The 24,613-nt window shown below is 41.0% G+C and overlaps 2 protein-coding genes across 3 annotated transcripts in view; one reads left to right on the forward strand and one right to left on the reverse strand.

Moving 5' to 3' along the window:
• Window positions 1-15,690, forward strand: part of il16 (interleukin 16) — a 119,180-nt gene extending 103,490 nt beyond the window's left edge. The window contains exons 19-27 of the mRNA XM_069661528.1: window positions 1,539-1,595; window positions 2,906-3,002; window positions 3,894-4,987; window positions 6,770-6,921; window positions 7,096-7,261; window positions 11,615-11,716; window positions 12,620-12,851; window positions 13,061-13,189; window positions 13,767-15,690. Coding sequence (XP_069517629.1) covers window positions 1,539-1,595; window positions 2,906-3,002; window positions 3,894-4,987; window positions 6,770-6,921; window positions 7,096-7,261; window positions 11,615-11,716; window positions 12,620-12,851; window positions 13,061-13,189; window positions 13,767-13,933 — 2,196 coding nt within the window. The 3' untranslated portion in view covers window positions 13,934-15,690. The remainder of the gene's footprint in view (window positions 1-1,538; window positions 1,596-2,905; window positions 3,003-3,893; window positions 4,988-6,769; window positions 6,922-7,095; window positions 7,262-11,614; window positions 11,717-12,619; window positions 12,852-13,060; window positions 13,190-13,766) is intronic.
• A 2,542-nt stretch (window positions 15,691-18,232) lies between these two features.
• On the reverse strand, window positions 18,233-24,613 carry stard5 (StAR related lipid transfer domain containing 5). Of its 2 annotated transcripts, XM_069669203.1 has the most exons (6): window positions 24,115-24,613; window positions 22,536-22,585; window positions 21,744-21,876; window positions 21,224-21,341; window positions 19,234-19,327; window positions 18,233-19,120 (listed from the first exon to the last, which is right to left on the reverse strand). In XM_069669203.1, the coding sequence occupies exons 1-6, from the start codon at window positions 24,202-24,204 to the stop codon at window positions 18,970-18,972; spliced, it is 636 nt and encodes a 211-aa protein (XP_069525304.1). In that variant the 5' UTR covers window positions 24,205-24,613; the 3' UTR covers window positions 18,233-18,969. The 2 variants fall into 2 exon arrangements, with proteins under 2 accessions (XP_069525304.1, XP_069525382.1); XM_069669281.1 differs by lacking the exons at window positions 22,536-22,585; window positions 24,115-24,613 and adding an exon at window positions 22,350-22,444.

The raw sequence follows: 24,613 nt of genomic DNA on the forward strand, positions 1-24,613 counted from the left end.
AAGAGACCAACATCTGTGAACGGTTTCAGTCTGGTTTTAAGCCTCTCCACAGCACTGAAACGGCTCTTTTAAAAGTTTTTAAGGATCGACTCTGGTAACTGCGCCATTTTAATTCTTCTGGACCTGTCAGCAGCGTTTGATACAGTGGATCATTCAATCCTCCTGTCACGCCTAGAGCATTGTGTAGGCTTAAAAGGCACTGTTTTAAATTGGTTTAAATCGTACCTCTCGGACAGATCTTTTTCTGTCCTCATGAGGCACTTTTCCTCCTCTGTGGCCCCTCTGACTTGTGGGGTCCCACAGGGGTCAGTTTTGGGCCCTTTATTGTTCTCTCTTTATATGTTACCACTGGGGTAGATATTTAGGAAGCATGGCATGCCCTTTCATTGCTTTGCTGATGACGTGCAGGTGTATTTGCCGTTAAAGATTCCTTCCAAAGATTCCCTTCAGGCTGTGCTAAACTGCATGTATGAACATGGATGAACTTAAACTTTTTAAAATTGAATGAAAATAAAACAGAGGTTGTCCTGTTCGGTCTCCCTGATCTGGTTCAGGTTTTTGCCAGCTCGTTGGGCCCACTAGCACCTTATATGGGAATCTAGGTGTAATTATTGATGGTGCTTTTAAGCTGGACAAACAGATCAGCTCAGTGGTCAAGTCTAGCTTTTTTCAGCTGAGACTGTTAGCTAAAGTTAAGCCTTATCGAAGCCAGAAGGATCTTGAAAAAGTTATCCATGCTTTTATTACCTCTCGTTTAGGCTATTGCAACTCCCTGTACATTGGTATCGAGCAGTCAGAGCTCAACCGCTTGCAGCTCGTCCAAAACGCAGCAGCCCGTCTCCTAACTGGAACAAAGAAAGGTGACCACATAACTCCGGTGCTGTCTTCACTTCATTGGCTTCCAGTTAGGTATAGGGTTGATTTTAAGATTCTTTTATTTGTTTTTAAATCTCTAAATGGGTTGGCCCCGGAATATCTAGCTGACCTTGTCAAGCTGCATCAGCCCCCCAGAGCTCTTAGAACTGCAAATAAGATGGTTTTGGATGTTCCTCGATCCCTTTTAAGTACTAGAGGAGATCGAGCCTTTGCAGTTGCGGCTACCACTCTGTGGAACGCATTGCCATTGCCTGTACGGACTGCAAATAGCCTCCTCAATTTTAAATCCTTGCTCAAGACACACTTGTTCTCCTTGGCCGGGAGTATAGCTCCCGCTATATGGTCTTCTCTTTGCTGATTGTATTGTTGTTTTACTGTATTGCTGTTTTTGTTTACTGTAAAGCACACTAAATGTGCTATACAAATAAAGCTGACATTGACATTGACATTGAACATATTTGTAAGACCTAAAAATCTGTCTGCATCACTGTGTGTTTTTTTATTCCCACTGAGTTTCTTCCCTGCAACAGTAGAAGTAACTGCAGGGGGCTGCTACCTGCTCACTGTTCCTGGTCCCCATATACTAGTCGTGTGTACTTCAATGTTGTCATTATGCTGCTTCTTAAAGAGTGTTATATCACATGATCTTTCTTCCTCTGCAGTTCTTCACCAGTATGTACAAGGCATTACAAAAGATGCTGAGGTTACTCTTAAGGAATGTATGTTGAAGGATGTGTTCTTCGGTGTTTGACAGTTCAGTGTTTTGTTGCTGCATTTTCTCGATATATTTTTGGAAATACTTCTAATAAAGCACACTTTTTAGGGGTTTAATGACAGCTTTAAAAGAGCACACTATGTTTGAGTATGTTATTAGTGTTTAGTGAACTCCTTAAATAAAAGCTCGGTGTCGGAAGGGATTCTTTCTCTAATGTTGTCAGACTCTTGAATTAACAGTCTGAGCCTGTCAGTGGCCCTGAAGGGTTATGGTGCAGCTGTTTGTGTTTGCTTACTGAAGTGATCCCCTGGAGCAATTCCAAAACAGTTTGAAGCTACCAGTTATTCTTACCTTCAAACATGTAAAGACATTGCAGAAGTTCAAAAATACCAAAGCTCCCCTTAAATGGTAATGCTTTATAATCTGTTTTAGGCAATTTGAACAACTTATTGATATTGATATTTGCAGAATTAATGGGTAAATGTAACTGCAGCCCTCTTTATGAATGTAACCAAGAGGCTGTACTATTACCTAAAAATCAAGTTATTAGTTACAGCTTGCAAACCCTTTATAAAGGATGCCTTAATAGAAAGTACTTCTACATGCAGTTTGACATCTTGCATGCACTTCAATTGCACTTCAATTGCGCTTATTACGCATGCTTTGCACATTATCTGTGTATATTTATGGTCATGTCAGCATGCAAGCAAAGCAGTATATGTTGTATGTTGTTGCAGGTGTATATTGGACCAGAGCCCTCCTGAGCTGAGCTACACATGTTGACATCCAAATTGCACCCTGCTGAAGCTCAGCTCTGTGTACTTCAGTGTTTTTATAAAAAGTGTCCATTGCCTGCTTTATTATTGTCGTTTGTGAATTCCCAATGCGTTTCAAACATTTAAAGGGTCGCTTTAAACAAATAAACAATATATGAATAAAAAAAACCTGGTATCAGGCCTTTCACATTGATGGATTCGAATTTTACAACAACAACAGGTTTTGGAGCACAATGTCTACAGTTTTCCTACTTTCAGTAGAAATAGTGCTTATGAACCTTTCAGCAGTGTTGTATGTAGAAACCACCCCACGCAACAGAGGGGACAAGGGCTCCCCCTCCTCACAAATCCCAATCAACCGCTCATCCATAAGCATGACTAATTCTGGTCAGGTTCTGGGGACTGGCTGAATCAAATTTTGTGAGAGCAGTAGCAGTGACGTGCATGAATGTTTGAGCGGAAGCGCGGTTCATCGTTGCACATCTCTGTGGTCACTGCTCGAGAATCTGTTCTGACACAACACTTCCTGTTTGTGTAGCAGGAAGAAGAACGAGCGAGAGAACTGTCAGAGGAGAGCAAAGAAGATTTCACTCGTCCAGAGACCTCAGCCTGCACCAACAACGCATTACTCTCAGGTAGGACACAAGTGCCTTTAATTTTCATTCAAGCACCTAAATGCAACTGCAGATCAATCTGATTATTCCTGCAGTTGATTTGACCATGGTGCAGTGAGCTGAACCTGGTGAATTGTTCATGAAAGAACTGAGGCTCCATTTCCTGTTTGAGGCACTGTTCAATGTGGCAGTCAATAAAATCAGGTTAGGATGTATATTAAAAAAAGTTACTTAACAATTGGGGATAATTTTAATACATAAGAGAAATTAATATGTGTGTATCAACATTTATGGTGACATATTGACATTGGTAGATTCCCGACTTCACAGCTTCCTTTAGTGCCCTTATGAAGTTCATATTTTAATCTTTCAGTGAAATATCTCCATGACTGTTGGATAGGTAGCTGTAAAATGTTAAACTAATGTGCATGGTCCCAGACAATGTATCCAAAAGAAATGTCCAACATGGATTTATGACCAAAGGAAACTGCTTGCTATGATAAGATCTGTCCCAGTGAAATTATTACCACACTTTTTTAGCATCTAGATTGTTGTCTAATTTATATATTGATTGTATTAATATCAATATCATTAGATATCATATCATCAATATCATTACTGCGTTTTAGTGAATGTTTGAGTAAAGCTGTATTTTATGCTGGCAAAAAAACAATTCAGAACACACATCATTTGCGTGGAGGAAACCACCTTTTAAGAAGATGCATCTTTTTCAGTCATGATTTCAACATGCACGCGGGAGCAGAGATGAACACAAAGCAGACTACTATATAACTATAAGCACTGCATGTAAACAGCATTTGTAAAGAATGGATTCTGTGGAAAGCTTTTTGATCAGCAGATGACACACACGACCACCTCTCAGACGTTTCTTCTTTCTCTGTGTCTGGACAGGCGATTCGTCAGCTGTCCTCTGCTCACAGCCAAAGACTGGAGCTCTGAGGAGACAGGCTCGTATTGACCAATACACCCAAGAGCAACAGGATCCCTGGGTCCGCCTTTCAGACAGTTCTCCTGAAGAGCTGCCAGACATCCATAAGCATCACCGCCTCCACACTGCAGGAAGGGCACAGCCTATCCAGAGTTACAGCAAGCCTTTCACCATGAGCCATGAAGAAAACGCCCTCGAGCGCAATGGTACAGCCACAGAGAGAACAAACACATCTGAACCTCCCCCAGGAGCAAAGAAGGCCCCCCCTGTGGCACCCAAACCCACCTGGTTTCGGCAGAGTATTAGGAAAATTCAGGATGAACAGGACCATAAGAAGCAAGCTAAACCAGCAGAGCAGGGGCCTGCTGTGGGCTTCAACAGAAGCTCTGGTGTCAGATCTGCCTCATCTGCTGCCAACTTGTCAATCAAACAAAAGATCCACTCATTTGAGACTTTTTCCAGGCATGAGGGTCAAGAGAAGGAGGGAAGCAGGAGGCCTGTGGCCCCTTCCACCTCACTTCCTCTCATAGAGAAGGACTCCATGAGTCACTCTTCCTCACATGGAGATTCTAGAAAAGGCCAAGATGAGATCCTCAAAGATATCCAGGAAAACCAGTCTGCATCTAATATAAAGACAGACACAGGTGCTACACCCTCTGCTGTCACCTTCTCCACTTCAGAATATTTTAGTCAAACAACTGAAGACAAACCCTTCTCCTTCGAGGCCCCCAGCAGTGATGCTGTCTCAGGGATACATGATTCTCATTTAGCTCCTGTGCATGATGGTAGGGCTGTCTTACCATTAAAACAGGAGTCACAGCAACAAAGAGTGGATCTTAGCAGGGCTGCTGAGCCTGAGGTACCACTTCCTGCAGCATCCGTCATAAACAGTGACAGTGAAGGAGAAAGACCTCCAGATGGGACAGAGGTGGACAGAGCACAGACCCAAAGAAAGCTGCTGAAAGCGACTGTGAGTCCAGCTCCAGCCACAGACACTTGCTCCCACAGAGGCCCGGATGGAGAGGCATTAGGGGAAATCCTCGCCTTCAGTGACCAGGTAATTTGTCATGTGAGGACCTGTGGTGAAGTCATTTATTTTTATGAGCATTGTTTTCATGGTATTTTAGAAGTTTTTGCTGTCATCTTCAGTTATAGACTTAGTACTCACTAAAGGAACATTGCAACACTGCTACAATAAAAGTCTGATGGAAAGCAAAGAGCTGATCACAAAGTAGTAAGCTAAGATGTTCCCAGATCATCCACAACACATATTGAGGTAAACATCAGCTCGCTCATCCTGACTGTCAGTTAGACTCTAAATGGGACCATCATTTACAAAATGAACATAATGCTGTAATGAAGACAATTTGAAACCAGCAATTGAGACCATAAACTAAATAATTGAAAAATATTTACTGAGCTAATAAATCAGTAAATATATAAGTAATAGTGACATGTTGGGCCACTAACACACGTTTAGAATTATTTTGAGACCAAGAGGACAAGAGGGCAGGTCCACTTCATATACTCTTATAAACAGCCTACGGTCCAGAAATAAGAGCACCAAATCACACAGTTGCAAATTCAACTCGAGGCAAACACACCTGAAATATTGTAATATATATAAAGAAATGAAAAATGTCATTTTAATCCTTTTAGATCACATCCCCGGTAATATTGTGCATCTATTTGACAATATAGGGCAAAAGAAAATACATAAAATCCATTCCTTCGTATTCTTAAATCAAAATCCGATAATTTTTTCTTCTAAAATAATATCCTGTGTGCTTACGTAAGCTAGGACCAACCAATTTCAACCAATCAATCTGCAACATTAGCCGCAGAGCACCAAGAACGCTCGGTCAGTTAGCTAGCTACTGCGCTGTGGAGAGCGTCTGTCTACGCCCACTTCTCAACGATCAAATCAAATCCATCTAATTATATGTCCCGCCTGCACGTCCTGTTTCACTCGGAAATACGTCACGATACGGAAGCTAGATACTCTCGAAATTCCGTTTCAGCTCGACTTTAAGAGCCACCGATTGCACAGGAACACTATAGTATGTGCACAAAACATACTTCGGTTATTCATCCAACACCATGGCCGGAGATCTCACTGTAAAACATATTCACTGACTGTTGTTTCAGAGCTACGTCTTCTGACAGAAATGTTGCCTAAAATGTGGGACCAAAGCAAACACAGGACTTTCATTTGGTGTTGACTCCTGTGTGAAACCAAGTGGACTTCTTTGGAGAAGTCGGCTTCTTTTCAGTAAGGCCGCTAACCCAGCGGCTAAATTTGACAAGATTGTAGTGAGACGGTGTTGATGATAGATTCTTCTTCATTTGGTTTTCTATCTCTATTCTAGCATTTTGATTCACACAGTTCAATAACCCCATCAGATCACTGATATTGCACAGTGTATTGGGGACTGCAGGCACATTAAGAAACAGGAAGTGGGTCTGTAAATGGTAATGGATGTCTACAACGACAGTTTGGGTAATTATTTAACAATTACCTTCATTTCTCTTGGGGATGGTCTCCTGACTGCTCGTTCTTTTAGACCCATCAATTCACTTTTCCCAGACAACAGCAATGATCTCATGATTTCAAGATTTATATTTTGTTTTTTCTCAATCAATTTGCTATCCTTATAAACTTCCATTTCCCTTGTGTGTGTTTTCATTATGTATTTTATCTTTGTCTCAATACGTTTTATAAATGATGCGTTTATATCATTATCACAATTCGTTCTGAGATGTTTGTGCTTGTCTTGTAAGAGAGTAACCTGGTTTTATTTTGGCCATATTCTGTTCACATATGTTGTTTTTGTTCCAGCTTTCACAAGCACTGATGCGTTCTCTACCCATGTCCCCCTGCCATGAGAACCCCCGCCTCCCACGGCTGCAGGAACCCTGTGCACTGGATGTTACAAACTCTCAGGAGTCTGAGCGCCCCCTGGACCGCACTGAGAGAGGATTCTCTGTCAGGTAAGACTGAAGCACAGAGGTTGGCGTACCATGTAAACAATGGCTACCCCCAGCTGACGCACTGTGCACTTTTAGGTTCATAAGGGAGTGGGTTTAGCTTGAAAAAGAGACTTGTATCATCTGTATTATCAGTGTTTAACTAAGTCTAATGTGTTGTCGTCTCATTAAACACAGCTTGGCCACTCTGAGAGAGTTTACCCTTGAGAGGGGTGAGGGGACATTTCAGGACGAGGCAGCAGGCCCTTCTGCTTGTCCTCACTCGGTCATCTCAGCAATCCCAAAACAAGAGATACAGAGGATGATACAGCAGGTTAAAGCTCTGGATGAAGACACGCTGAAGGTAAAAAGTCACAAAGTCATGGCGATCAGTTGAAAGTATCATCCATTTTTAGATTTAGATTCGATTTAAATTGTGTCTTCCATATGCAGCACTGTGAGCAGCTTCTAAGGCCATGTCTGCATGCACAACAGCCACTTTCGCCTTAGGTATATACACTATATGTGGCTCCTGATTCAAATCCCGATTCGGACATGGGGGCCTTTCTGTGTGGAGTTTGCATGTTCTCCCAGTGCATCCGGGTTCTCTCTGTGTACTCCTGCTTCTTTCCACAGTCCAAAGACATGCTCTTTAGATTCATTGGTGACTCTAAATTGCCCATAGGCGGTGTGAAAGGTTGTCTGTTTCTGTGCGTCAGTCCTGTGATTGACTGGTGATCAGTCCAGGATGTAGCCCGCCTCTCACCCAATAACAGCTGGGAGAGGCTCCGGGCCCCCCTGCGACCCTGAACAGGAAAAGCGGTATAGATGATGGATGGATGGATCTAAATTAGGTTAGTGTTCAAATGTTTTCATCAGCCAATAGGTTATTGATGATTCATGTGTGTGTGTGTGTGTGTGTGTGTGTGTATGTTTGTGCGCGCATGGCTTTGCTCATGTCTACGAGGGCCGTTAGGGACATTATTCAGAATTACCATGCCATGCATACACACAACAGAAACACTCTCATATAAACAACTGAAACATTATACGCTCACATACACAACTGAAAAGCTCTCATAAAAAGTTCTGAAAAGCATTCACACATACACATACTAGTGAAATGCTCTCCTATAGTATAGTGAAACACGTTCACACATACTACTGAAATTTCAGTAGTCAATAGAGTGGACAGTAATAAAGTAAATGTACTTGAGTACTGTACTTAAGTACATTTTTCGTGTATCTGTACTTTACTTGAGTATTATTTTGGGGAAACTTATTACTTTTACTCCACTACATTTCTATGAATGTTCTCATTACTCGCTGTTAGGGCCTCTCTAACTAAATACAAGAAAAAACAAAGGCTCACAATGAGGACTGCGACATATCTAAAACGGACGCCACACAAAATATTAAGTCACTCCCAGCACCTCCCCTTAAACATACTAAACAGGAAAAAACATCATAAAACAAAAGACAAAATAACTAGACTACAAGAGATCTCCAGCCCAAACTAAAACAACAAAACCAAACAATATAACACATGCTGGGGGAAAAGACCTGTGTGGAAAGAAAAAAGAAAGTCAGGAGGAAACTAGAGGAAAACCCTCCTCACCATGAGGTTGCTTTCTTCGTGTGTCTGCCTTCCCCCCACTCTGCTCTCTCTGCACCACTATACCTCCTCCTCCTCCCTGAGCGCTCATTGCACTCAGGTGTGCAGCAGGCAGAAGGAGGAGGGAGACCAGAGACACAGGGAGAGAGAGAGAGAAGAGAGCAACAAGTAAACTGGCCACACGTAACACGCGTTACTTTTGCTCTGAAGTCAGCTGATGAATTTTCTTTACTTAAATCCAAAAGACAGACTGTGTTTGTGTAGTTCTGTGTGTTGTTTGCCTAAGTGCTGTTGCCGTACCTGTACCTCACGCGTCTCCATAGTTGAACGTAGAAACGCCACTCAGATCAGGCAGTTCAAATAGTGGTGGTACTGATGCTACGACAGAAAAGGATGACGATTCTCCATCGGAACACCCATGGCAATATCTTCAGCCCATGTTTGAGGTTTTTGAAATGAAGAATGATTCGAAGTTCACTCTGTTTACCGCGCTGACATTTTCCCTCGTCATCATGAATCTTTGTTTGTTCCTATTCTTCCTGTGATTTTGGAGCTGGAAATCTGTAGCATGCGAGTTTAAATTGTAAATAATGTTTTCTACATAAACATAATGCAGCAGAATGTACACCCATGTATTCTAAACTGCACTCGTGCATTGTGAAAATACAACAATGTTCGAGATTTTTTATTTTTTATAATATTTTAAATCCCTTGAGTATTTTTAAAAGCAAGTTCTCCAGTGTTTTAACACAAGTAACACATTGACTGAGCAACTTTCACTTGCAGCAACATTTGACCAGGAGTATCTATTCTTTGACTCAAGTAATGAAGCTGTGTACCATTTTGTCGGGACTTCTTCAAAAAGGAGACTTTGATATGAAAATGTAATTCCAAAACTGAAACATAAAGGTTCTCCTGAAGTAAGAAACTCTCTTTCCAAATCCCATTGGTACTTGTAACTATAGAGCAAAAACAGGGAATAAGATGAGGACATAGCCCCTGTTGAGTTTGGCAGTTTGTCTGTGCCTGTCTCTTTAATAACTTTTATTTAAATAGCACCTTTAAAAACAAAGTGTTTTTAAAACCAGGCACAACCCACACAACATGGCCAGACGCAAGACCAAGGGGACAAGCGATGTCAAAAACCTTAGAACGCAGCAGAGAGGAAAAGAAAGGGTTAAGTCTCTATCGCCGAATGAGCTAACACAATGGTGATTAAGGCCTATGCCCCACTGATTGAAAGCCTTTGCATTTGCAGTATTACAGACTGGGTGTCTGGTGTAACTTTCACAAAAAAACATAACAAGCGGCGCCCAGTTAGTGACGCATTTTCCATCGCCCAGCAGTGGTTGGTCTGCCAGAGAGGGTAGGCGGAGCTAAGCGGCTGCTTTTCCGGTCTCTGCAAGTGTTGCGAGTAAACAGTAATCTACTATGGCTGAACAAACAAAGAAAAGATCGATGACGACAGATACAACTTCAAAAATAAGTGAAAATCCAAAGAAAAGAGACAAATTTGATGCTCAGATGAAGACAAACAGTTTAAAAAGGAAAGCGACCGTCAGCCAGGAAAATCAAGAGTTACAACTGAAGCCAACCGTGGACGTCACACATGCAGCACTGTCTGGATATTTGAACGAAACTGAGATATTCGAGATTATAACTTTAAAAAGACGATTAAAAGCCAATAAGAAGACGACATCACATAAATGCAAGTCTATAAAAGTGAGTTTAAAGAAGCCATTTAAAAGATGTCACTGATTTTGCAGCCGTATCTCCTCAGGCAGGTTGGCTTTTTGGAGGTACAGTCTATCCTGTAATCGATTTACTTTAACTTATGTCACCTGACTAACTCTCTTAATTCCACTACTCATAATAGAAAAAAGTACTCAACTCTCACCTGAAGAAGACCATTGCGTTGAAACATTGTGATTAGCCTATCAACCTTTTTGTGGCATTTAGCCCGTGTGCAGGCTTCTCTTCTTTTAGTCGCTGCTACTCATAATGGAAACATGACTAAAAACAGAATGACTAAAAGGAAAGATTTGTTGGTGTAAAGCAGGAAACCAATCAATCGGCCTGTTTTATCATTTTTCATTTGGGTTGGAGAGGGATTATACCTCAGTTCACTGTTTGTGATGATCTTATTCAGGGTTGCCAGGTCTGTGTGACAAACGAGCCCAATGTCCAATCAAAACCAGCCCAAAACCATCCCAACATCCAATAAAACCAGCCCAATACTAGAACTCAAAGTGTACCCCTGTCAAACCATATACACTGCTTTTAAAGTCCAACAGCATTACTATCATTGCCAAATGCATTATATAAAACACAGATTGATTAAACTGAGACAGTCATAGAGGTGGGTGAGAGGAGGATGCTATCAAAACTGGCATCCATCATGGACAACTCCTCTCACCCCCTGCGATCTCAGTTGCACAGTACCGACAAAAAGCTTTTGTATTGTCTCCAGCCACACATCCTCTCCATTCTTTGGTTCCGTTTTCACTTTACCAGTCCCTTGTGTATTTCTTCCCGTATTTTTCCCACTTACCGGGCGCCATGTTTCTTGCCGGTCAGGGTTGCTAGCTTGAATTGTCCAATTGCGTGTTAACAGATTCCGCTGCAGGTGTCACTGCTGACAATAGCTGGCTAGCTGACTGCACACAGTGCACCGAATGGATATGGACTGTGTGCAGTTTAAGTGTGCTAACTGTGTCGGGCAAAGTAGTGTGTGTGGGTTTGTTATGTGGACATGCATGTCCCATGTCCAGTGTGTGTAGTGCTGAATGATCTGGAGTCTGTTTGGTAGGATTTGGGTATAAATAAATTATTTAATGTAAATTAATACAAAAAATTAAGGATTTCTATTTATAGATAGCCTATTATTCGTGTAATTTGCATGTAAAACAGGTCTACCCCACCAGCGGACAAAAAGTAGCCCAATTCAGCGGGGAAACTGCGGACCTGGCAACCCTGATCTTATGACACAAAAAAAGTGTCTCTTTGGATGTGAGCAATGCTTGGTAGCTTCCACATATGAGATCTCTGAGCAAATCATATAAGAAATAAACTGAAGCAGTAACTCTGCCAATCTTTCCCCAGCAGCTGGTGGACATCCACGTTGTGATTCTGCACAAAGAGGAGGGAGCAGGGCTGGGCTTCAGCATCGCCGGAGGCTCTGACCTGGAGAGCAAAGCTGTTACAGTAAGAAGCTCTCACTGCAGATTCATTCTGGTTTAAAGTCACCACTCATTGGATCAGAAACACTGTTCATTGATCTGATTCTGATGAAGTTTTGTGAACCACCTGTAGCTCTGATGGCCAGTAGGTGACAATCCTTGGTATGAGTTAGGAGCTCCCGAAGATATCACTCCCCTGCCCTCCAGTGGGATCTCTCTGTGCAGACAGTTTATTTCATAGCCGTAGGAGTGCCATCAGAAGACGAAAAGGAAGGAAAAATAGATAAATATGTGAATAAAAATATATTAACATCTAAGGAGGAATAAATAAAAGAATACAGATTAAAAATGAAAATTAAAAGCATTTTCATTTTTTCATTTATGTTTAATATATAATTTTCTTTTATTTTTTATTTATTACATTTTTTATCTCTTTATTTTCCCTCCTTTTTGCTTTTGCTATTCTTTTAGGGGCCAAACTTTTATTCATCAGTCGATGGCAGGTCTTCTTTCAAATACAGGATGAAAGTCAATAATAACAAAATAAGGCCCAGGTGAAGAAATACAGACTTCCCCTGAGGACTGTGCTTCACTTAGTGTTGCACACTTTATGTCTAATAAGAGCTTAAAAGACTTTACAACACAACATTTCACCACTGATAAAAGACCCAGTCAGTAGAGTCACAAACCTGATCAAAGGTGATCAAACATTTACCCAAGACTAGACTAAAGAGTCTGACTGCGTTATTCTTCTTCATTTGAACAATTGCACAGACTGTATGCATATCTGTATACCTCAGTATACCTACCATGAACAAATGAAATACACATGACAGCTTTTACTCTTCTCTGCATTTTACACTTTGTAGCACTGTTAGCACTGTTAGCACATGATACAGACACTGTGCACACATTGTCTTGCGTGCAGGTCCACAGAGTGTTTCCCAGCGGCCTGGCAGCTCAGGAGGGCACCATCCAGAAAGGAGATGAGATGTTGTCTATAAACGGACAAACGCTGCGCAGTGTCACACACGCTGATGCCACTGCTGCTTTGCGTCAGGCCCGCAGTCTGAAGCTGGCGGTGGTGGTCATTGGCAAGAGAGCAGAGGAGGGAGGAAGAGAGGGAGCAGGCTGCAGGAGCGAAGACACCAACCCTGCTGGTCAGTCATGTAATAGCAAACAAGCCTCAAGTGTTTGAGCGTCTCCAGAAAATTACAAAAAGTGATTAACAAACGCCCTCAATGGCTTCACATTTAATACTATAAATAAATCACACCTGTTAATACCTTCACTGTACATTTTTACCTGTACAGTGTAATGTGTAGAGGCTCCATGAACCAGGTTTTGTGTATTGTGTTTTGTGTTGCAGTGGAGAAGCAGGGAGCTCTGCTCAGTGTGGAGCTAGCTAAAGGAGCAGGAGGAGTGGGGTTTACTCTGGAGGGAGGAAAAGGCTCAATCCATGGAGACAAACCTTTAGTCATCAACAGGATCTTTAAAGGTACGCTCATGATGTTTTCAATGAAACTAACTCCAATAAATTCAAATGTTATGCCTTACTAACTGTAACTAATCAAATATGAGGGTATTTATTCCTTTCACACATGCACTGCACTCCTGCAGTGAACAATACTGCAATAAAGAAAGCTGTATAATAATTCCATTGTAACTTAGCTTCATTCTTCTCCACCATATGTTAGTGTTTGTTCACAAAACTACTTTAATCTGCTCAGCTTGCTTCTCTTCAGTTATTTCTCCAAACACACCTTCACCTGCTGTACCTGCACACACCTGCACACACCTTCACCTGCTGTACCTGCACACACCTTCACAAAAACCATATGTTGATACCAGGTGTGTTAAGGGCCAGAGATGGCCTTTACAGGAGGGGGGTGTGACTATATTCTGGAGTGTAATCATCTTCTTAATTGTCAAGTGAACCTCTATGAAACATTATCTCGTTCTCTGATTTATATTTTAAAGAAATTACAAAAAATTACATTAAAATAAATAGAGCATATTGAAAAAGAGTATTTTTGTCAGCCGAACAATTTGCGTTTGTTTCTATTCTGTGTAAGGTGGAGCAGCGGAGCAGAGTGGACTGCAGTGTGGAGATGAATTGCTGCAGGTTCAGGGAGTCAGTCTGCAGGACATGACCCGATTTGAGGCCTGGAACATGATCAAGGCTCTACCTGAAGGAGGCATCACAGCGGTCATCAGGAGGAGGCAGGGGGGAGGAGAATGACGGATACAGCTGCTGGGAGCTGACCACAAATGAAGAGGCCGAAGAAAGAACAAAACAAACAGAAGCACACATGGCAGACCTACAATGCCCTTTTCTAAAAATCAGGTATCAGCCAGTGACTGTGGTCCATCTTAGGAATAGATGAAAGTTTATTAAAGGCTCACTTTATTAAAAAGAATGAGAAGAAATTGCATTAAATGGAATCAGGCTCATGTAGATGCGATCATCTACACAATAGTACAGACAATAGTACAGAAAGGATCCCTACAGAGATAGACCATTTGTCAGAGTAGGATTCTTGTTTTTAACACTGAAACAGCTGATACATTGCTCTCTTCAAAGCCACCACACTCCATTGACAAAAACGGTTAATTAACACAGGAATTATGTTGAATTGGAACCAGTTAAAACACCAAGGTCACACAATAAAACCAAGGAACCAACCAAGGCGGCCGTAGATCAGCAACTCCAGTAATCTATGAGGTAGAATTACTGACTTTGTGATGGTGTCGGGTGGCTGTGAAGAGATTTACAGCTGTTGCATCCTGCTGAAGAAATCGATCCACCCATCCATTGTCTATACTGCTTATCCTGTTCAGGGCCGCAGGGGGGCTGGAGCCCATCCCAGCTGTCATTGGGCGAGAGGCGGGGTTACACCTTGTACTGATTGTCTATAGCAATTCCAAACGTTTTGTACTTATTCCTCACTTAGACCCCAAAATACGTACAAAAGGGGCCAAGGTTTAAAAATAGCAGAATTCCCCTTTAATTTGAAGCACCTCAAACCCGGAATAGGCTGCTGTTACCAATAACTGATAGATTATGGATAGATAATGTGTAGATATTCTTGACCTGCAAAAGGTTGTAACCCTGGACACCCCTTCAGTATTATGTGTATAAGGCTTTCATGCACACAAAAGATTTTCTATTTAACGCCTGCCAGCGAAGGAGCAGGTGTCTTTGACCTCATTTATGAATCAGTGTGTCCACACTTGACTTAATCTTATTTCATTCAGACATTTGCACAGAACTGAAGGTGAAGGAAGGAACTTCAGGAGATGCAATAAAAGTGGCACCTGCTGCTGCTCAGCACATCAGCAAGCAACATATCTGTGGTGCTGATTGATCAAAGTCGTCATGTGTTTGCAGTACAGATGTTCATTAGGTTTTTTTGATGCTCCTGTATGTTAAGTCCATCATGGCATAAAAAGACAAAAAAAACAAAAAATCTGAAGAAAGAGATTCATATATATTTCAGTAAAAGTCTAGTTTTGCTTGCAGTGGTGCTGTATGAGTTTAGTTGACTCTGGAGCTTTGAATTTGACCCTCCTGCTATTTTACAAATTAATGTGTCAAACAAAATCAACTGAATTATTGAATTGACATTTGAAGCCTAGAAAGAAATGTTAGTCAGCGCATGAATTAAATTTTGTTGGGAAATGTATTCAAACCCTTCTGTGCTCAGCAATCGTACCCCGTTCATCATTAAGATAAGCACAAATATAGTAACAGTGGCACTGTAACGAAGTGTCCAAGGGGAATTTGAAAGAGGGCAAATGTTGTACATCCACAGATGGTACGCTTTACACAAGCTCAACAAAGGGAAATAAACATGGTTTAATTGGTTATATTGTAACAGGTTGCTTTATATATGTGTGTGTTAGATGGGTTTACAGTATTTACAGTTTAAACAGAGTGCTTGGATCATGTTTGGTGCAGGGTGATATTTACATGAATAAATATGATTTACATGCAGAGTGGATGTTTGTTTCTGTGGGTTATTGCACAGACAGTGTTCCTGACACTCTGACTGAGCTCATCAGAGTGACTGCCTACTGACCACTAAAGAAGACAACAACTACATGCTCCTAATAATCATTTTAATGCTGGTGAAATGCAAAACTAACAGTTTCATATTCGGTGCATGTAAACACAGTTATTAAGATGTTTCTGTTAGACTATCGAGTCTCACAAACAAACTGATGCCATAGAGGTGATTTCAAGTTCTGTTGAGCTTGTTTCTGCTGTTACCCTCCATCACTCCAGCAGTGACAATGTCTCCATCAACCCAGCTGCCGGTTAATAGTAAAATATACTTTGTCGTCTTTTAAGTGTTTGTTTTCATTCAGCAGGCACAAATAGACAGGATAGAGAGAAAATACTGAGAGAATTTGCCAATCCCACTGTTGATTTCCAAGGTGGGACACCCCTACAGATAAGCCACATATGTTGGTGGCTGTCTAATCAGTGATGTCCCAGGAGGATTTTCCTATAAGCTGGACAAGAACATAATTTCTATCTGGTATGAACCTGTGGTCTGTCTGGATCAGGAAGATGATGCATGTGTAAATTCATGTAAAATGCAGAGTCAAATGAGCCAGAGCATGTCTGAAGGTGGAGGCAGGCACGGCATCTGTCAGGTTTAGCCACATTCTAAAGAGTCAACCTACCTCAAACTGTCCGTCAGAAAAGTGGAACATTTTATTAGATGTCTTTACCCAGGTAATGTAACTAGATACAGCTCACATGTTTATACCTGGGTGGTCTTTCAGCAGACACAACAATTTCACATTAAAAAACAACAAACATGCGATAATTTAGATCCTATATGATGACAATGATGAGCTCTGTTATTAACATTACTGGCTACACTGTGAATAAAAAGTGTTACAGGTGAGATTGCAAAACATTTCTAAAGAAATACTTTCAGAAAGACTATATGGCTTATCACACAAATGAACACTCTAGAGACACCAACAGCTGACACAAATCTAGCATTCCCAGACTCACATTCCTGTTTTTGTTCTTTCAGTCCCAGGGATTACCTAAATAAATTCCATTATATTAAAGAGAGAGACAAGTTCTGCCTGCTGATGGTCTAGTTTGCTACTGCAGGTCATGTGAGGGCACTACTAATAAACTGACTCATGTTAATAACCAGTTAAAGACTTCTTACAGGGTGTTATTTCTTTAACATGAATGCAATCTGGGGTCCCATCGGCTATAGCCTGACTATGATAGAGCCTCTGGGGACACTGGTGGACATGCCAGGCGTGTGGCCAGCAGTTAGTGAAAAACGACTTCCAGTCAAGACTTCCTTTTCTGCGTGCTGCATTGTTTACAGAAAAACTGTTTTCCTTGTGATTTACTTGTTATTAACGGGTCTTACCTTTGGCGAAATAACATCATGATGCACATTTGTAAAAAGTAAAAATGAAGCTTTGTCAGGTCTGTCCTCAAGAGGAGAAGAAAAGTACTTTTGAAATGCTCGTTTGTTAAACTGAAGTCAGATTATGATCATGATGCATTCGAGGAAGTCAGGAAATCCGAACACTGAACGGCTTGCATGACACTGCATCAAGGGAATTTATCTCAAGTTGAATTTTAGATCTAGAACAGATTGTTAGCTGAACTTGCAGATTAAAGAGATGAATAAGAAGCTAAATCGTTGTCACATGACCGCTGATGGGAGCCGGGATGTCACTGCGGTGCATTACGTTCTGCCTGCTTTTGCTCTCCACACGGACTGTTTTTCCTGCAAACGTCACAGCCTGCTGATACGTGATTGGTCAATATAACTTGGACTACAAGCATAATACAAATGGAACCCAGAACGCTAGCCATCCCTAAAATCCACGTCCCTACCTACAGATTCTACATTTCATGAAGGTAATATAAAGCATGTGGACTTGTCGTTCCCCCTTTTGCTGTGAGGGCCGCCCTCCATTATACAGTTTGGTTGTTGGCTCTGCTGCAGTGCTATTGACTTGGCAGTCCGGCATGTTCGCTGAGTCAGTCCTGTTAAGAACCGCGTCACTGACGAAGCACGTTTGTAGTAACCACAAAGGTGCTTCCAGTTTAGCGCAAGTGTAGTTTAATAGCTATTGTGATTGTACTGTAGTGGTGCAGTGGAGCCCCTGCTTTAAGAACATTCATTTACACTACTGTGTTCTGGAGTTATTGAAAAACCACTCCATGTGAATTTGGCATCATTCACACTGTAACAGTTTCTCTAGCCTTGCTATCCTGGACTCCCTCCTTCAGTATCAGCTACTAGAGATAATCAGGTGGATTAAAAATATCAGTCTCTAGTGTAGTTGTACATATTATAATTCCTTTAACATTTGATTTCACACATGTAGTGAGCTCATAGTTACACTGACACTCCTGACTAACCACGATTGTTTCAGCTGGTTGTATCTTATCATGTGACTGGCTGAGTTTAGATGTTTTTTTTAAAATAAGGTTGAAGAGCAAAAAAAATCCCTGAATTTGCACATTTATTTATTTTGGCCTTGTTTGTAAGATCTCCAAAAATGGGGCAAATGTACTTTGGAAACCAATGCCTTGAGAAAAGGGGAGTGCAGCACCACACACGTCTTATCTAAGTCTTATTTAAAAAAGATCCTTTCCCTTAGAGCACAACTATGCCATCCCACCTGTGCTTCAGTGCTAGGGTGTAGCTGATATTCATAGTATACAGGTGAGCAAAGCGGAGCAAATCTATTACATGTCAAGTACAACACAAACAACTAAATATGAGGTATGAGTCGGTTCTCCAAAGCAATAATCTGATGCCATCGTAGGGTAAACAAGGTCCATGCAACATGCATGTTTTCTGTACACTGAATTATGCAATGATAAGTAAATGTCTGGTGTGTCATCATGGTGCTAAAGAGTGAAGACGTTCTGGACTTTAAACCATGTACAAATATAGATTTACATCCGTTTCATTTCTTCAGATGAGAGGAAACTGATACATCCCACAGATGGGGACATTTAAGATGCTGGTTTGTCAAAAGCGAGCCCTTGCTCTTAGTTTGGAACTTTTCAATTTGTTAAGTGCCTTCAAATAAGAAGGTGAATTCCTCCTGCAGTAAGGGGATATAAATAAATCTTGGACGACATGGATTTGAAATAAACAACTGATTGATAATCCCAGTGCGTTGATTGCTGTCGGGTTTGGACTGTTTAAAATGGAATGAACATTTGGCCTGTTGAGTCTGTAGGCCTGGTAGACTTCTTAACTCTTGGTGTCAAAGGCCCTTGAGGGCTTTAACTGCCTTGGCCAGGTTGCTGTAGAACTCAGCCATGCTGGAGGGGAAGAATGAGTCGACCACAGAGCGAGGGAGGAGGCCACCCAGGTCAGTCTGGAAGAAACTAAAAACCTGGGTTTTGTTGGGCTCTCTGGAAATGGAGTGGAAGAAACACATGAGAAAATGGGATACAAAGACAGAGAAGCAAAGTAGTAGATTGAAGATGGACTTGAAATTGTGTAGCTGGGTGGTGTGTGTGCTCACCCTGAGATGGGGACACAGATGCAACCACATGGATGGTTAAATCCTCTCACGTAGCCAGACTGGGGAGGACAGCCTGGGTGACTCACGTTGGTGGCTGTTTGACATGACACAAAATGCACAAGCATGAATGCACATTTGTCTATAATATAATTAACTTGTGAGGGGTTGTTTCTTTAAGTAAAAGAGCTCACTGCCATGAGACCTCAGAAACTAGGGCAAGAGTCTACAGGTTTTATCTTAATTTACTCTGAGGCTCCAGCTAAAAAAAGCCCACCTCAACATGTCTCAACAGATATGCAAGTTGCCCCATCTCTCATCTAACTGCCTGAAAGAAAGCAAAGAAATATTTTATCCGAAAGAGGAACAGGCCTTAAACACAAATGTATACAGTGGACAGCTGTGGCTCAGTGATAGCGTCAGTTGTCTCTCAATTGGAAGGTTGGTGGTTCGATACCTGACTGTTACAGTCTACGTGTCCTTGGGCAGGACACTGAACCCCAAATTGCTCTCGGTGGCATATCCGGGTATGAATGCATATATCTGATTGGAAATTGGCACAATAGGTCTTTGCCATCAGTGTGTGAATGTGAGTGTGAAAGGGTGAATATGACGCGTGACATGTGACATGTAGTGTAAAAGCAGCTTTGTGTGGTCGGACGACTATATTAGTACAGTGCATTTACCATTTACCCTGTGAGCTCAACACACTGCAGGAAATACATGCACATAGACAAAATACAAGACAAGAAAGAAAAGATTAACTTGACAGCACAAGGCAGAAATATGACAGTAAAAACTGAATTTGAATTATTTATATTCATATTTTTTAATTGCTCAACTGAATACTTGAATAAAACATTTAGATTTGAATCACATAATTTAATAGTGAATTTATGAATTTGAAAATGAATTACAATAAACTTGAAACTGAATGTAATAATCTGAAATTGGATAGTAAGGATAGTAATATTATTAGTAATAGTTATATTTCTACTTGCAGTGGCTACCGAGACCTGCCAGTGGAACTGCCGGTACCTACCGTGACCTACCAGAGCTGCGCAGACTATTATTGGAAACAGTTTCAGGTTCTTGACACTGACAGAATCAGATTGTTGTGTCTGAAAACCTAACAGCAGGATCCATACAGAGACAGACTTTTTGTAACCACTTGTCATTAAGACCCAAAAATGTCAAAATAGAGCGCAGGTGGAAATGTATCTGAACTCCCCTCAAACACGGGTCAGAGTCAGGGAAACTTCTTTTACAGAACAATAAAAGGCAAAGACATCAATCAATTCTAGTATTATATGCTGTTCTTCCAAATACTGTGTGGTGCCCTCAGGCATGTGTTGTTTTTTTTATCAATTTGCAGCTGTTTTACAGGCCGGATTATCTTGTAATATGTTATACAGTATATTGATATGGGTTTCCCATGACGTGCGTGCAGGAGTAGTGGAGTTTATTCACACTCCATGTATCCACTGATTGGGTAATCCCAGCTACAGTTACATTTACATACTTGAAACTTGATGGGCCCTGCAGTAGTTTGCTGGCCATTTTGCTTGACTATTATACTGTTTATACTACTGTATTAAACTGCACCACTGAAATTTTTTTAGAAATTTGGGTCGCAATTTGTCATTTAGGAGGTGGTGGTGGTCCTGAGGCGAGACCAGTTGAGAACCACTGCTACGTTCCTGACTTCTTCTACTCTCTATGACAACAGACAACAGATGATTTAAAGTAAATCTGCACAGGGCCTGTATAGTGTGGTGAAAGATAGAAATGTAATAAACTTGCATGACATTCCACCTGTTAAGATTGTTCTGACCTGTGAGGTACTCTGACTATAGTAAAATCTCATCAGCCTTTCCTCTAAAACACCTTGAAAAAACAACAGCCCAGCTCCTAGTCCATGACACAATTTTATCTTAGAAAGTACAAAAGAAACTACAGGATGTAGAGGAGACAAGAAGGAGTTGTTACGCACCATTCGATGAGATGGTGCCATCTTCATATTGTTTAACTAGAATAACATCTACAAAGTCTCGTGGAGCTATGATACCCATAGCTGCAGAGGGCGTGACTGTTCGGCAGATAGAGATGTCCTATGCAAGAGTGGGAGACAAGGGCATATACTCAACGCCTGAGTTGAACAAAACACAAGCATAGATGGATAACAACTGTGTGCATTTAAAGCTGCACTGGGCAACTTTTTTCATTTTTTAAATGTATGTGGATTTGTCCTGATTGATCACATCCAGTAGTGGTCAGTATAAGCTAGTGGCTTTATTAAACCATAAGGTATACTCAGGTTTTAGACATGAGCCTACTAGATTTCTGGTTTCGGGTTTCCAAACTGTTATGGTGTCGTAGAAGCCACCAACATGTTCAGACACCAAGTGCAGCTTTAAAACAATCTGAGGTGGAAATCAAAAGAAATTTGACAACTGTATGAGGTCAAAACTGGGTTGAATGCAGAACATCTTTAGAAAAAACCTGTAACAAACCTCTGTGATTTGTTCCAACAGTTGAAACATTTTCACATTGTTGTCCCAATTGACTCTGAGCCCGTTGGGTACTGGCTTCAAGCACTCCCACACTCTCTCCGGGCTGCCACTGACGATCCCCTCCCCCTTATAACTGAAGGGGAGGTCACACGACAGATTGAGATCGCATTATTTCATGGTTAGATTCATTTGATGTATACATTCATGGACAGGCAAAAGCTGCACAGAGAGAAACAGCACATTTCTTCAGCTCTGTACACCTTTATTTTCAAATCTTAAGAAAAACATGCTCACTGATACCAAAGGGTGAATTTTTAGACCACACCTAGCTTAAAGACAACGCATTTAATGATTTCTCAAAACAATCTAATGAGCCGGGAAAAAAAAAGTTTACTTCAATGGCTTTGTACGGACATCTTTATAGCATGGCCTAGTCTGCTCCAGTCCAAATGTATTACATTCTAAGACACAAATTCTAAAATGATCAGGTACGTAAAGTTTAGTGCAAAGCATCTGGAAGTTCAACAAAATGAATAGTACCTTCTAATAGCATTAGTTATACCATAGACTGTATATAATATGTGGACATTGCCACTTTGACGTCACCTATCATTTGGTCGTTTGAAGCCTTGAGTTTGGCAATTTCGCCGTTGCCATCTTGTTTTTTTTGTATGACTTACTCTAAATGGGACCATAATTTAAAATATTAACAACATGCTGCATTGTAGAAGATGAAAAAGATTAAGTCAAAACTAAAAGAGAAATAAAAAAAGAGAAGTTGAGGTTTCTCACACATTCCCAGGGAACTCAGATGAGGGACGCCAAGACACAACCACGTGATTCTGCCAAAAAACACAGCACATTTACAGTGAGCCACATTATGAGCCTGGCAGAAGCTGTTCTTATGCAGAAAGGTCACCATCAGCTGATACAGCAAGGTGACAGACAGCAACCAGGGGATGACAGATCCATCAACATGGGCCCTATCAGCCCTTAACTGTCCTCAACTGCTCAGCATATTAATACAGTGTGTAAGTTCTTTCAAGACATAGAGACAGGAAATATTGAACTCTGAGAATTCTGAAAAAAAACATTTATTTGGAGAGATGGTTGAACAGTGAACAGTACATTTTAATGTAACTGTTTAGGGATTTTAAATAAAAACACAATTACAATAATCTTCATGAAAAATAAGGGCCATATACACATGTACAGAAGCCCTTAACGGACATGCATCCATACATTTTATTTACTCCGTTTTCCCGTGATAACGAGTTATTTCTGCTCGTTTTCTCGGGATCTCCACTTCTTTTTTTCTCGTTATCTCGGGATAATAAACCTTGTTTTCTTGTGATCATCTGACTTTACGGTGGTGCTGCATCATTGTCTTATGATAAATAAGTGGAGATCTCGGGAAAACGACCAGAAATAACTCGTTATCACGGGAAAACAGAGTAAATAATGTATGAATGCATGTCTGCTAAGGGTTACTGTACCCATGATATGCAGCCTAGAGACATTTAAGTTGTGTAATTTGCCAGTGCACATTTGCCTGCATATGCTTCAATGTCCCTGCCAGCCAAATACTGTCAGGTTAAATCAGCTCACTGATGTAAAATTAATTATTTATATTTTAAAATTAATTGTTATATTTTCAATAACTTGACATGACTTACATGTAGAACACTCAATAACTTAAGAAAAAACCCACTATAAATTGTGGTTAGGAAAAAAGATCAGGACATCACAAATACAGAAAGATTCTTTGTGAAGAGGAACAGCGGTCAAAAGTAGACCCTCTCCCTTCAGAGAGAGATACTGAGTGGCTTAAAGCTCCAGTGAGAAACTTTCAGTTTGTGTTGATTTTGTGGACAAAGCCGTACCTCTGATCTCTTTGCTCTTGTCCTGTACATGCTTAAGTGGTGTTTTTTTCAATAACCATTGAGTTGTCCATGAACTCCTGACAGTGACAAACAACTTCACAATATATTTCATGCCTGTTCATGGCATTTGTCCAACCCCTGCTTTAAGAAACTTTTTTTTCCTCTGATACATTCATACATTCCCATTTTCCCCAGTCTAAAAGTAGTGTAGCTTAACATAAATGGTGAATTTATGTCAGTACTGTTCACTTAGACTGCTTTAAAACACTTACTAGATGAACGGAATGTTTTCTAGATGCAAAAGTTGCCCCTCGAGTTTGGAAAAGTTTTTGACAGGTAAACTTCCTGCTGTAAGTGGATGAGCAGGCCAAACAGCGTACAACTGTATCCCACCTGCTGATCTGTTATACCAGGGACTGGCATGCGAACTATTGGGACAAGTAGACATCTGCACAATTTAATTTTAGAAAATAATAACCATCATTTACCGATTTCTTGCAGACTCTCCACCCGGACTCATCCCTCCTGTAGCCCATCAAGCAGTCAGCCACTGCCTCTGCTTTATGTTCATAAGTCATGATATCTGGTGAAAGTGAACGATCCCTTGATAACCTGATTTACTCTGCAGACCGGGTGACGTAAGAGCGTTGAACACAGGGGATGTTATCTCTTAATTCAACAGATAATCAAAGTCACACCTGGACTATAAAACCCAAGTCCAGCAGTGACAAGAAGCGTTAGCTAATGTTAGCTCGTTAACCCAAACCTCCTCAGTTAAGCACAAGTCTCCACGACAAAGCTAACGTTAGCCAAATGAATGAAACATGCTATGCAATGCTCGCATCGTTAGCTACCAAGCGGCTGGCTCGTAAGTACAGGGTATGTAAATAATAGAAAACAAAACTATGCGAGTAAGGGTTTACTGTCAGTGCCGCAGGACTGCCCACTTATGTATCGGTTAAATGTTGATATCCTCCAAAAGTTGAA

Source organism: Semicossyphus pulcher, unplaced genomic scaffold, assembly GCF_022749685.1.
Source record: "Semicossyphus pulcher isolate SPU_LCO1_2020_fin unplaced genomic scaffold, fSemPul1.0.p SCAF_1, whole genome shotgun sequence".
Lineage (NCBI taxonomy): Eukaryota > Metazoa > Chordata > Actinopteri > Labriformes > Labridae > Semicossyphus > Semicossyphus pulcher.